The 14851-nt window shown below is 39.9% G+C and overlaps 1 protein-coding gene across 4 annotated transcripts in view; it reads left to right on the forward strand.

Moving 5' to 3' along the window:
- PRKCD (protein kinase C delta) overlaps window positions 1-14851 on the forward strand; it is a 67750-nt gene that overhangs the window by 45560 nt on the left and 7339 nt on the right. For 3 of the 4 annotated variants that reach the window (XM_035337766.1, XM_035337767.1, XM_035337768.1), the window contains exons 5-12: window positions 7664-7820; window positions 8481-8512; window positions 9164-9249; window positions 9982-10111; window positions 10763-10863; window positions 12055-12145; window positions 13521-13654; window positions 14385-14558. In XM_035337766.1, the coding sequence (XP_035193657.1) occupies window positions 7664-7820; window positions 8481-8512; window positions 9164-9249; window positions 9982-10111; window positions 10763-10863; window positions 12055-12145; window positions 13521-13654; window positions 14385-14558 (905 nt within the window). The remainder of the gene's footprint in view (window positions 1-7663; window positions 7821-8480; window positions 8513-9163; window positions 9250-9981; window positions 10112-10762; window positions 10864-12054; window positions 12146-13520; window positions 13655-14384; window positions 14559-14851) is intronic. The other variant, XM_035337769.1, reaches the window with a different exon arrangement.

The following is a 14851-nucleotide window of genomic DNA, read 5'->3' on the forward strand; positions in this document are numbered from 1 at the left end:
TGCTAAAGATAGAATGTGATATGCAGTAAGTGACATTTCAGAGCTGACATTTTAGACAGCCACCCTATATTCTTATTTGGTCTCCTTTATGAAAAGTTAACTTTTTAAATCTAAGTGGAGTGAATCTGAAGAACCCGTAAGTAAAAGTAAGTCTCCTAAAGCTTAGAAGCTCTCTGATTATGCACCGGTAGTATTCTGGCTTGTATTCAAACTGTTATGAACCATGATGTTAGAAAACTTTAATCTTGGACTTCATCATGGATTTCCTGTGCACGGCACTGTGCATGCACTGATACTCTGAGGATTTCTCGGTTTAGTAAGACATACAGAAATTGACTTGGCCAGGAAGCTTAAATGTTTCTCAACTGAAAGTGCACAAAAACACTTTTTTGGTTGCTCATTTAAAAAATCTGAAGCTTAATTCCTTTTTTCCATACAGATATAAAAAACAGTAGAGGCAGAATAAGTGAAAACTTTCTGTAATTTGCCATCAGATGCTAGGAAGAACAGCTAATTTATGCTATAAGTACTAAAATAATTGTACTTAGTTATTTGTCAGAATAAATTTAAAATAGATACAATGCTCTTTAAAATGCTTGTCATTGCCTTTATTATTAGGGATTGCAGATGGCAGTGGATGAAGTATAAATACTGAACAGATCTGTAAATCATCCAATCATACTTTAATTGGCAAGTTGAAATTCATGTGCTAATGTTCCTGTTCGATCTTCTACTTTGCAAGAACTTTCTATTCACTTTCCATTTTACAGGCAGTTACTGACCACTAACTTTTTCATAACCAAACCATTGAGGCAGTGGAGACTCCTTTTCAAGATATAGCTATACAGCTGGATTTTGTGAAGGAAAGTCCTTCAACCTGACACTTGCAATTCTTGCATCAAACATCAGTACACTGTAACATGCTAACAGTCCTCAAAATCACAGACTTCCCTTGTGTCACTATATACTCACTAAATTGGAAAACGTTGCAGTGATTTTGGCTCATCGTTGCACTGCTTTAAATGTTTTCTGTAGTTAAATTAGCTGTTACCAGTGCTAGAGTGGAGAAGTTTGTTAGTGCATTACAAGGATGTTTGTGTTAACTTCCATTCTTCACATTGCTAAAACCCTTAGTTAATAGTTGAAAGCTCAGAGACTGTTCACATTCCTTCCTATGTACATACCATTTGGTTTTCTCTCTGACGTGCCTTTCCATACAGAACTGGATGGTAGAGTGTCTAAAATACTAAAAAAGGCTTGTTCTGAAAGTGGTATTTCAGTTGTTCCCTAGTGAAGGTATTACTACCAGCAGTGCCTTTGGGTTACAGGTGGTAGCTTTCGTTTGAAAAACTCCAAGCACTTTGCAAAAGTGACTAATTCTTTCTTTGGCTTGCTTTGCAGATGAAAGCTTTTGATTTCCAACCCTTCCTTCTAAGTAGAATGCATTCTGCCACCTTTAGAGAAAACTGCTTTTCTTTGCTTTGATAGTAGGCAGCAGTGTTGAGAAGTAAGCATGTTACTGCTCCGTTACCAGATTTACTGTTAGAGAATAATTTTCTTGGAATTAGCTGGTACTGAGGTCTGCTCCGTGGTGGGCTACACTGAGCCATTTCATGTGTATGTTCCCTTTGCCTGCTGGAGCCTGGTTGGCTACTTTAGAGGCACGTATGAAAAGTTTTCCTAGTTTTAGACGCATTTTTCTTCCTAGACTCTGTAAAACAGGGACTGCTGAGCCCCCCGACTTAGAGCTGTTGAAGAATTTATTTTGCCTCCTGTCCTGCGGTCTGAAAATAAGTCTGTGCTGGAAATCAAAGCTTGTCTTCTGGTGCGTGAAATATGAGAACAGGATGTTGACCCCTACTTTCATTTCAGAATACTGTTTTCTTTCTGCCCCTCATTCTCTTGCTGTAGCACTGAAAATAGCTTATAATTCTGTAAGGCAGCTTTAGCTTTAATACGTGGAAGTTGCAGAGCGTTTAATGCTTTGCTTGATCGTTGTTTATTTAAGTGTAGTTAATGACCTTACCCAGTAAGAAAGCCCAGGATCACTGAGGTGGCTTACTGTACTGCTGAGTGTGTCTCTCTGTGTTAGCAGCCTCAGAGGTTTTGGAAATACACTTTTTTGTCTTGCTTTTGAATTCTGAATTACTGTTTTCCTGGCTTCAGCTTCCTGGAGAAAGGGTTAGTGAATTCTTTCCTTCAAATGCTATCAGGTGGATCAGATTTGCATGGGAACCTTTGATACCTGAAGTATCCGACTTCTGGGAGAGGAATATGAACCGGAGAGCTGCAAATATTTTGAATATGTTTTTCTTTGTGTCTGTTGTGATGAGTGATGGGCAAGTGTGAGATCTGAGAATTTTTCTGAGGTATCTGAAAAATAATGGTGCAAATAATGGATGCACAGATTCTCTGATAGCACGGTCTGCATATTGTATGGGTCTAGATTCAGATAGAAAGCAGGTTTCTGTGTGGGTGAGGCATGTTAGGGAAGAGCTGTCATGTTATCCATATGACATTATGAGGGCTGAAAAGCCAGAAGTGATCCCTCTTAGGTGGAAGTGGAGAAGTTGATATGATTTAATCATTTAACTGAGAAAACACTGTTTCTAAAACATGGTAGATGTGATGGTTATTCAGTGGCACTTTGCATCTGCATGATCTGCATCTAGAAGTGTGATTGCACAGAGTTAATAAAAACGTCTTCTGGGTTAATTTTTGCTTTTCAGGGAAATCAAACATTCAAAGATAAAGTGATTTGATAAACGCAAGGTTGGTGGTGTATTTGGTTGGGAAGGTAGGTAATGTGTTGTGTAGAGCTGAGGGAATGATATAATATGTGTTCATAAGAAATTTGACTTAGATGCTGTTTGTTTGTTTTTTTTAAGGCTGTTTTTTCTGTACCTTTGTAATTTAAAAAGGAAAAAAAGAAAAAAGGTGTTTTCCAGTTAATTCCCTGTTTCACCACAAGAAATGAGTTATATCTCAGGTATCTGTGTATATGTATCACAGATCTTTTGTCAGGTATCAGAACTGTTAACCAAAACACTTGAAATTAAAGAAAAAAAAGAAAAGGAAAAAGCCACCGCACTCTGCACAACTGGGCACAGACCATGCTCAGACCGCGCTAATGCCACAACTCTGCCGATGGTGTGGTGCGGGCCCAGCGCGTGTCCGTGGGTGCCCCGGTCTGCAGGCAGAGAGCCCAGCACACGTCTTGGTAGAGCAGAAATGCCCCAGCTCTTACGTGTATTGTATGTGCCGTTGTAACGGGTGCAACAAAGGATTCGTAGCAGTGGTTTAGAGACCATGTGAAAACTTAGTGTTCGTTCCTGGGTCGGGAGAGGAAACGTGAAATTTTGTGCCAGCTTTGAGAGCAATGGCTTGTGCAGGATCAGACTGTTGGTATTGCTGCTTCTGTGTCAGCAGCATAAAATCCACAGGTATTGAGAATGGAGGAGAGGGCTGAAAAAGAGAGAAATACACAGCAATACTAATACCTTGTGTATAATAATGAAACGTGAAGATTGCACGACCCAAAATGATTTAGCAAAGCAAATTCATGTCACAGAAACATAGACTTTTGGGAAACTTGTACTTCTGTAAATGTTTTTCTGTACAGATCTGTAAAGCAGTCCTTTCCTGGACCAGGTTAAAGAGCAGTTCTCTTCTGAGACAGAGACAGTTCATACCAGGAAGGTTTCCCTTGTGAGAAATAAGCTTTTCTTTTTAATGATTGCTCTGTGAGATTAATATTTTTCTTGACCTGAAGGGCACGCTTAACTTTCAAAGAAGCCAAGTGAAAGGCAGTAGACCTGCAGAAAAAGACATTGAACAGAAGTGTTGGTAAGGTTTATAATTTATGGTCAAGTTTCAGGCAAATCTCTTTCAACTCGATCAGCCATTTAGCTCAGGAAATATTTTGCCCGTCCCTGTTTGAAGCAAAGTCCCAGTTCTCAGTTTCTGACAGTAGCACTGTTATCATTTCTCTGTTCAGCGTATAAACAAAACCATGAAACGAGCAAGTTAAAATGAAAAATGAGCTCTGAAGATGGTAAATATTTTTCTATTCCTTCTTTTTAAAACTCTAGTAGGGTTATTCTGGAGGTTGTTTTCTTTTGTCCTTGAACTTCAGAGGCTGAACTGAGACAACTTGACATCTCGCCTTGAGGTTTATTACAGCTCGGCCAAGTCCTAGCAATGTTGTTTTAGGTAGCTCAGTAAATGCTTCCCAGACGACGCTTCACATGTTACGTTACTGGCTGAAAGGACTGCAAAATAGCCTGGAGGGCTGGCGCTGCAGTTAAGTTGTGTATACAGGGGTATGGTTATAGCACTTCTGGAGAACTGCAGCATTAGTTCACAGGCGTGCTTAATGATTTCCTAATGGGTGGTCCAAAGGAGTGTCAGGTCCTTTTGTCAGATCAGCTGCAAGTTTTGAGGAGGATCCTTGAAATGTATGACCAGCGTGTCAGTGATAAATATTAACCATAGTTCTCAACAGAGGAAATAGATGATGTTTAATGGTGTGTGCTGGGTTCAAAATGATTAATTTTGGGTCCAGGCTGCTGCTGCTGCAGAGGTCACCAGGATTTTAGTTGCTGATTCAGCTGTGCTGTCCAAGGCTGTTTCTGACTGTGTGCCGGCCCAGCACAAGCATTTCGTCTGTGTGGGTCCTTGTTGGAGGGTAGCAAAGGCTGTCCCTCTGCATTTCTTCCTCTCTCTCTCACCATCCACACCCTCCTGTTGGAAAATTCACTTCCTTGCGACTGTCAATTCTCTCTGCATCTCTAAAATAAAGCCTCTGTTCCCTAGCTGAGTCTGTTCTTGGCTGAACTTCTGAAAAACTTCTGGAGCAATACATATTAAATGGTAACTTGCTAAACATACTCATAGCAAATAGAAATGAACTATGCTATCGTTTCAGAGCCATCTTGGGTTCAGATGCACATGACCTGCAGCTGCTGTCCAAACCTCTCAGTTTCTTCAGAAGCATACAAAAATGTTTTCAGCTATGCTTTGATATATCGGTTGGTTTTGGCAAACGTTATTTAATAACGCAGCTGCTGGTGAAGACTGTGTGTTCTCACATGCAGATTTTGAAGTTTTGCTGTGCTCAAGGATTTTTCACAGTCAAAGTATGTTTAAGGAAAACATTTATTTTCCCCACTTCTTTTTCTTTGTACAAAGAAAGTAAGTGATGCAGCCCAGTTTACTAATTATCCTTTCAAAATGGATGTCAGTCTAATAGATTTCTACTAAGTTCAATATCAGTTTTCAAGATGGGATAGAAACACCATGTTTCCCATATGGTTTCTCATACCCTGATCGAAAGCGTAGTCTGGGAACTTTGCACGCAATATCAGCAATGCTAAATTGCTGTATTATCAATGTGAGGTGAAACTTTATCCTGTTGACCTGGTGAATCCTGTTAGTTTCTCATTTAACACTTTGATTTCAGACTTTAGGAAGATTTTTGTCCCTAATCTGCACCATCACAGGTTATCTTAGAATAAGATACACATGAAATAGAATACACATGAAAAAACAACACACCTCCCTCTGCTTTGTTGTTGTTGCTGATAGAATCCCCCTTCTGAAGACATCTTTTCCTTGCAGCAGGCAATGTGAAGTTCTACCAGCTTTCAACATCATTTTCCTTGCACACCCATTTCAGCGTGTGGTTTTCGAGGCATTTGAGGGACAGTGGGTGAGGCCTGTGTATTTGCTCAGCAGGGTTTAACAAAAAGATAGTGCTGTTGGCAGACGTCGACAAACCAAAGTGCAGCAGTTTGATGGGAGTTTTTGCTGGGTGAACTCAGTAGCCTGTTTGAACAGCAGAAACGAATCCTGTTCCTGGAGGGGAAGTGGTGTTAGCGTGTCATCGTGCACCTTGTGAACTTTTCAGGGCAAGACAGGGTGGGGTTTTCTTTGAACCAGATGGTCAGTTTCTCAGAAAAGAAAGTTAATACCTGCTGGTAAAAACCGCTATTGATCTTCCTTTGCAGTGAAATGCTCAGTCTTTCCTTAATCCCTGAACTGACTTTGCCCTTTCTTTTCTAAGATGGCAAATGCTGCTGCAGGCTGATGAATTAGCTCAGGAGACTCAAAACGGTATCATATGATAGATTGTGCTCCAGGTTCAGAGGTCTGTTGGAATAGCAACAGTGGCAGCCAGCTGATAAAATGATGAAGAACAAGCACAGCTAGCAACAAGAGAAACAGGGCTCCTGGGTAACTTTGCAGTAAATGCAGGCATTGTGGTTAATGTGTCTTGGCAAAGGAATCTCTTTCTATCAATATAGAAAGCAAAGTGCTGACTGATATTGATGCCAGGCAGCAATGCCATGGAGCAAATCTAAACCAATTGTGTTGGCAGTGGGAAAAGTATTCCTAAGGCTCTCCTCTTACTTCATCGCCGTGGAAGCTCTCACCCTGCAAGCTTTGCAGCACCTGCAGCCTGTGAACCATGTCCATGTTGTCCCAGGTTACAACCCTAAGCTGCTGACCAGAGCTGATGTGGTTAGTAGTCCATTTGCTCCTGTTGGAGACTCAAGCTTTTTTTTTTTTCCCCTGCCAGATGGGGATTGTCCCTCATCAGCTCTTCTCTATCTGAAAGAAACGTGCCCTACAGTTAAATTACCAGTAATCTCAGTGTTGTTTGAGGCACCTTTAAGTGTTTATTTCCACTACAAACTCCTCCTGTTGTTTTCAAAATGTGTAAGTAAAACTACAGAGTCTTGAGTTGTGGCTGAAAGATTGTGATGTAAGAGACTGATTTTTGGAAGATAAATTCAGAAGCTTCCTTGGAAATTAGTGGAAATAATTAGAAACCATAGCGAAGGGCCTGTATGAGCCAGTTGGACTCAGATCCTTAAAAGTTCTTTTTTTTTTTTTTTTTTTTCCTTTGGTAATATTACACTGTATGTAGTATAGCACTATATGCTACTGTATATAGTAGCATATAGTACTATAGCATATACTGTTGTTACTAGAGTATTTATAGTACTATATACTTATAATCCCATGGTGGCTGGCAGGGAGAGGAACGAGACTGGGATGTGTTGACAGAAATAGCATTAAGACTTGTCATGAGTTAGCAAAATGGGAGTATCTAATTGAAAATTTATTTTATTCTCAATGTGTAATGATCTTGAAGGCCAAAAGAAACTCATCGTTCTGTCAAAACGGAACAGTCATGTGGCCCAGCGATGATTCAAGGTCAGGTTCAGGAGGGCATGCAGAGCATGAAGAGGTTTCTACTGATGGAGAAGACCTCCTGCTTCCAATAAAACATTATTTATCTTGTGCATAAGTCATAAAGTAGCAAAGCTTACAATTTTTCAAGAAACATTTGTAGTTGTCATTTCTCTAGCAAGGCTGTACTGCTTTTCCTGATTCCTCCTCTCAGCTTGTTTGGTGAAGGGTTCCCCTGAATGAGCAGGAGTGGGAACTGCCTGCAAACAAGAACATGGAGACCCCTTAGGAACCAGCACATTTGTTTGCTCAGCCCTCGTTGGACTAACAGTCTGCAAGGACACATGGAATAGAGATATAAGCTGGAAACAGAAAAACAAACTGAAGGTTTTGGGGAAGCATGTAGTAGTCTTTGTCATAATTTCAAGAGTTAAAAGTATGCCTTGTCTTTGTTCCTCCCCCTTAGATTGCAAACAGTCAATGAGGGAAGAAGAGGGAACAGTAACTATGAACAGGAGAGGAGCTATCAAGCAAGCAAAAATCCACTACATCAAAAATCATGAATTTATTGCTACCTTCTTTGGACAACCCACATTTTGCTCTGTCTGCAAAGACTTTGTATGGTAAGAAGGAAGTGTTAAGCTTCCCCCACCCCCAAAGGATTAGTAATTGTAAAATTCGCTTCAGGTGTATTGAAACAAAACATGACGTGTAAATTCACCTGTGGTATGAGAGAGATGGAAATAATTTATTTACTATGAGTATTGTTATGCTTCAGAGCTATAGTCATCTCCTTCACATTAAAAAATAGATCTGAAATAACTGGCAAAAATTCCATCAGCATCACAAGTGAAATTTGGCCTATAACCAGCAGCAGCTCTTTCACAAAAGAGTGAGATGGGTGGAACGGACAAAATAATGCTCAGACTTTGAGATGTGAGGTGGCTGACAGCAGAGAAAAGGCCCATCAAGAGCAAGAAGCTGGGTCCCTTTCACAGGAAGGCTGTTTTTATAGTAAGTCAGAGCAGGACTTCCCATGTAATTGAAACTTTGTCTTTTTGGGGTTTTCCTCCTAATGTGATGGTCTTTCAAAACATTCTATCTTTTCTTATAAGCCTTGCTTTCCTAAGACAGAGGATTCTGAATACCAGAAATTAGATCAGTTTCTTAATTGGAACAAATATTTACATAGGCAAAGAATATGTTTGTTGACATGGTAAAAATAAAATGAAAAATGTCATTCTAGCAAGCTTATATGATTTTCTATATCATTTGTTTTTCAGGGGACTCAACAAGCAGGGATACAAATGTAGACGTAAGTTGATTTTTGCCTTTCTTGTATGACCTTCTACATTATTTTATAGATCTAGTATTCACTATTGAAAAATCTGTGAATGTGGCACAGTGCATCATCACCATGTTTGTTAGTAGATGTGAAACATAAATTTTGCATGATAACTTCAGGCTTTCTAGTTGTGATTCCTACCTGAAATTTTAGTGTCAAGATTTAGACTTAGCTATTCTTCTCATGTGTGCAATGCGTTTGAAAAGTTGCAGTCATATATGACAGCAGCTTTTGTGAAACCTTTTCTAAAATGAATTACAATTATTGATGGGTTTTACAGCAAAATTCAAAAGCACTTTTTAACTTGGCATATATCTCTGTGCAGTATTCCAAACAGCAGGGGAGGTATCAAAGAGGATCTAAAGCATAATATTGTCCTCTTCTTATCAAATGCTGACAGCATTGCCAAGTGAAGGCAGATTGAGTGTAGAAATAGAGGTTATGATAAAAGAGAATGGGGGGCAACAGCTTTAAAAAGATCATCATCTTGATAGAAATTATTTTGATGTGTATGCTATGGTGGAAAGGAGCGTTTCTCACGTTGTGCTAAGAAATGCAAACACTTCATCCTATGTACCTGTTATCTGAAGAAATCCTTTTTTTCTTACGCATGTCTTGAAGAATGCAATGCTGCTATTCATAAGAAATGTATTGATAAAATCATCGGGAGGTGTACTGGTACTGCAGCCAACAGCAGGGACACAATGGTAAGAGCTGGAACAGTGTATTTAGAGTGTAACTAAATACTCTTGAACTAACAAAACCTTAGAAACAGCCAAGTCCATTTTCAGATGCACAACTAAGCTACTGTTTTCTCTTTACGATTATATGGAATGTGTAGTGGAGGAAACTTAAGCAAAAAAAAGTACTTAAAAGCCCTGCAAGAAGGTGGGTAGTATTGCTTAATTGTTTCTTTCCCTGGTAGATGAAGGATGTATTTACAGAGCAAAAATGATTGTGGCAGGCTGCAAAATCCCAAAATGATGAATTTTTCTCTTGGATATATTTTGTGTGTGGTGTGTTGCTACGCCTAGAGGCACATCCTGAGGGTGAAATGACATCTTTTCCTGATGTTCTGTGTGCATTTTGCAGGGACTCTCCTATCCTTCATCAGTGTACTACAACATTGATTTCACTCTTGTCAGGACCCTAAAATCTCACACAGTTGTCTCAAATATTTTTAAACTCCAAGCAGTTTATGCATGTAGCTTCATGTTCACTGCTAATGTGGTGAGATGTAAAGAGATGCTGCTAAAAGCACAGTTTTGTTCAGTTACTGTCCAGTTAGGGTGGGATGTGTACCCACCTTCTTACATGCAGCATGCTAAGGCTGGGGTATTGAGGATCAAATTGTTGTAGCTTTGTAATATCCAAGCTATTTTCTGTAAGAAGCTGGTCCTGTTTTGGGTGAAGTGCCTCAGCCCTCTCCCTGTCCATAGTTTCAGAAGGAACGTTTCAACATCGACATGCCTCACCGCTTCAAAGTTTACAACTACATGAGCCCTACCTTCTGTGACCACTGCGGCAGCCTGCTCTGGGGGCTGGTCAAACAAGGACTCAAATGTGAAGGTATGGAGGTGGAGGGAAGGCAGCTCGGACCTCTTCATGCTTTTCCTGTGTGGTCTCTCTTTCTCTCTGCCCCCCACTAGAGATTAGCTATTGCTACACATGGTGCATGTGTATGTGTGTTATACAGAATGAGATTTATCTCATCCATGCGTTGTTTAAACACTCTCTTTTAGTAGAGACAAAACTAGGCACTCATGTAACAACTCAGCCAAGGTGAGCTTCTCATGCAGTCAAAAAACCTGGTAGAAGTATCATCTTGCATATAATTGAAATTACATCTGGGAATAGCTGAAATTTGATTAGTCTGGCTCGAGGTAGCACCTAAAAGTGTCTTTAAAGTGTTCACTGTAAATACCATTTTTATAATTCTACCACAAAAATGTAAGAAGAACTTTTCTTAGGATTTTGATTAAGACGATCTTTTAGAAGATTTTGAGAGAAAAAAAAAACAATTGCAACTTCTTCCTTTTGAACAGATTTTTGTAGCCTTCATTGGTTTAAAGACTAAAATTACAACTTCATTAAGAGCCGGAAATCAGGGTCTAATCTGGGCTTGCTCTAATGTTTAAGAACTGCACAGCAAAACAGCCATTTTGTTGTAATGTTGGCCAGTATTTTCCTGATGCTTGTGTAACTGTACATTTCTTTTAGAATGTGGGATGAATGTGCATCATAAATGTCAAAAGAAGGTGGCAAATTTGTGTGGAATAAACCAGAAGTTGCTAGCTGAAGCTTTAAATCAAGTTAGCCAGGTATGCTTTATTGCTGTTTGTCATGCAATTTGGTTTCAGAGCTTTTTATTTTTACTTCCCTTTCCCATGTCACTTTTATGGGGAATGGAAATTTGGGCCTGAGGCAATGGAAACAGCTTTCTCTTCTAAATTTGACCTATAAAGAGACTAACAAAGATGGCAATAGCCTAGAGGAGAAGCTGGGGGAAGAACATCCCACCTGACAAAGAATTTTTAAACAGAAGGTTTGTGTTTTCCTGAAATACAGCTTGGTTCTTTGACGGTGCCAAGGTTATTTTCTCCCCTTCTGTTTGATTGCATTCAAACGGTAGTAGCATAAAGCTGAAGTCTGTTTGCCCATGATCAACTTCAGAATTACCTTTGAATGCTAAATTAAGTAAGGAGAAATAGAGCAGAGAGCTTCCATTTCTATTAATCTGATATATATACACACAGAAAAGTCCTCTGGAATTAACACGGGCCCCACAGTTTACATTGTTGGTCTCCTGCTGCAGCATAGCCGTCTCTTGTGTGCGGACTGCCGTCAACTTCTGACTTGCAAATAAAGATTCAGATACAAGCTCTGAAATTAAAACAGGAGAATATATTGCAAAAGCCAACAGTATTTCCTCTGAGCTGAGCATTCCTGAGCTTTCACAGGATATTTACTTTGAAAACAGTGAGAGCTGTTCCACCAGCTTTTTCACGACACAAAAAAAACTCGATCTGCTCATTACTAAAACTTGATGTTGGGGATCTTCCATACGCAAAATTTGTTTGCATGTGCTCAAGAAGTATGTCACACGCTGCATTCAGCAGGTTCAGAATGACAGTGGTTCCCATCTTGTGTTTCAAAACCCTGACGCTAGTCCAAGGGGACGCTTTCCCACAGTGGATTCAAACCAAGCAATTATTCTCACTGCGGATTCAAACCGTTATAACTTTGATAGTTTTTCAACAGACAATTACACAGAGTTCAGGAAATTTAATATTTTCTTGCAGTGAAGGAAGTAAAGCAATTGGCTGAAGCTGTAAAAAGTGTGGGTAAATAGTCCGAACTACATTTTGAGAAGAATTATGTACTAGGAGTTAATTATTTAAAAGAAATGATCATACTGCCATCTGCCATCGTGTTGCATTTAACACCTATTGTTGTAAATATTTCTAAATTAATAGTGCAAATATAATTTCAAATGTTCCCTTCCTCCTCAGAAATCTACGCGAAGATCTGATTCTGGATCTGTAGAAAGTGTTGGTATTTACCAAGATTTTGATAAGAAACCTAAAGGAGGAGATACAACAGGTGAGAAAAACGTTTTTGTTCAGCCATTTGCATACTAGACTGGACAAACTGTCACATATATTCATTCTTGCCTTATGTTAGATAATATTTTTGAACAAGCATTGTTTAAAATAATATGCACATAATTCTTTTTACCTGGCCACACAAAATGCTTATATAGTTTTTGACAAACGCCAGTATTTATTTAGTCTGTGAGCATACCCACTGTTATGCAAAATGCTGGCTTTATTCTTCGTGGCATGGTTCCCCATGGTGGGAGCGGAGGACGTGTGTGTACAACACACCTCTCTCCCTTCTGTAACTGAAATGTCATGAATATTGTTAACTATCTGTTAACTGTTCTGTTCACAGAATGTTAGAAGCTTTTGTACAATACTCAAATGTTTAGGATTTAAGCCAAAAGACTAGTTGCAGTTAAACAGCTGAGGTAGTTTAAGGACCTGGAATAGAGAATAAGCTTCAGCTTCAGAGTAAGGGTTTACTTTTTTGTTGTTTTTGTTGTTGTTGGTTGGTTGGTTGGTTTCGTTTTGGTTTGATATTGCTAAAAGAGTTCTAGCATTGTAAAAGTCTCACAAAGCTGAACACAGCACTCGAGGTGTGGTCTCACCAGAGCAGAGCACAGGGGGACGATCACCTCCCTGGCCCTGCTGGCTGCACTGTTCTTGACACAAGCCAGGATGCCCTTGGCCTTCTTGGCCACCTGCGGGCTCATGTTCAGGTGGGTATCAGTCAGCACCCCCAGATCCTTTTCACCTGCACAGCTTCCCAGCCACTCTGCCCCAAGCACTGCATGGGGTTGTTGTGGCCGAAGTGCAGGACCCGGTATCATCTCCTGATTGTCATCAGAGTGTCTTGGTAGCACAGGAGATCTGTGCAGCAGGGCTAAAGCAGGGCTAAAAAAAAAAAAAGAGTTAATTTTTAGGATATAATCAAGCCTAACCTGTATGTTCATGCTTCTTAGCCAGGATCAAGCATAAATCAGATCTTTTCATGGCCTCTCTGCTTAGAGGGACTAGCTTCTTGTATTAACAGAGGAAAATACAACCATCCTTGTGAAGTATTCTGTTCTCTAAATTATGCTCTGAATCTTAGCAGTAGGGGAAATTTAGGACCCTTTATTTTTGTAATTCCTGAATATGTGTTGCTTAAAGCCAGCATCAGAAACAATCACAGATCCTAATGCAACATTATCAAATATGCTTCAGTAACTTAAACTTTATAATAAACTATGTGATTTGACCTGTATGTTTAGATTTGCCAGTATCCCAGCAGCAGATGAACTGAAATAGTATGTCAGTACTTAATTCCTAATCGAGAATCTGAGTTGTGCAGTTTTTCTGCATATACTGAACTTTAAACTCCCTGTTTCCATTAGCAGATAACAGCCAGTACGACAAACTCTGGGAGGGAAGCACAGCCAAGACAGCATCACGAATTGCGAGCAGGAGAAAATTCAACATAGACAGCTTTGTCTTCCATAAAGTATTAGGGAAAGGAAGTTTTGGAAAGGTATGTAACAAATTCACAGAGCTTAAGGTGACTGCCTTGCTTGATCTCTGCAATATTATGGGCTATTTTTGTTAACTGGAAAGGTCTTTCAGCCACTTGAGTAGATAATATTTTAAGAGAATAAAATATATCCGTCTCTGTCAAAGACACTAGAAGTTCTTTACCTGCAGCTTGTCTGAACTCAGAAGTGTTTCATAATGTACAAGGGGTTTTCAGCCCAGTCAGAGGAATTGCCCTTTATCCAAAAGGGCAGTTACATTCACATGCTGTCTACCGAAATGGCCTCATAATGCTCCAGTGCAATGGCAGGGGAAATGTGGGACAGCAGCGTGACCTTCCACCCCCATCTGCCTCTGCTCCTTGTGCTCCTTGCTTACTCTGTGCTTGTCCAAGGGTGACATGACCTGCACAGATTCTGTCCTCCGTTGTCTGTGAAGCTCCAGCTGTAATGAAGGAACAGACTTTACAAGTCCTCTGTTCATACTCTCACAAGTCATTGACAGAAAAACTGCCCTGGAAGCTGCTGTGCCTGTGTTACAAGGTCCTTGTACCCTGTCTCCTCACATCTATGCCCAGCAGCTTCACCTTGCCAAATCTCACCCTTTGCATAGCTGCCACAACTACTAAAAAAACAAACTGCTATGAACACCTTTGACTTCTCCTTACTGCGACCATCAGCAACAGGCTTTGCTACACATGCTGTAATCTCATCTTTTTTTTTTTTTGGTAGGTTCTGCTTGCTGAGCTGAAAGGGAAGAACGAATTCTTTGCTATCAAAGCTCTGAAAAAAGATGTGGTGCTAATTGACGATGATGTGGAATGTACCATGGTGGAAAAGCGGGTTTTAGCACTTGCATGGGAAAATCCATTTCTCACACACCTTTACTGCACATTCCAGACAAAGGTAAGGGGAGAGGAAAAAAAAAAAAAGGCGAGGGCAGCACAACAGATGTTGCCTTTTAATGGATGCTGTTACCAACAGTCAAGTGAAAATAAATTTAGTGATGCAAGAGTTAAATCCCCCTTCTTGTGTTCTCTGTAATACTTCACAAGCCTTGTGGAAAGTAAATGTAAGTACGATTCCCATATATGCTGAAGAGATCAGAATGAGATCAGAGTAACATCTATACGATCTGGAGTAAGAGACGGTGTAATTTAAAACCTTGACCCTAGCTTTATCCTCAGTGAAAGGAACAA

Source organism: Oxyura jamaicensis, chromosome 12, assembly GCF_011077185.1.
Source record: "Oxyura jamaicensis isolate SHBP4307 breed ruddy duck chromosome 12, BPBGC_Ojam_1.0, whole genome shotgun sequence".
Taxonomy (NCBI): Eukaryota; Metazoa; Chordata; class Aves; order Anseriformes; family Anatidae; genus Oxyura; species Oxyura jamaicensis.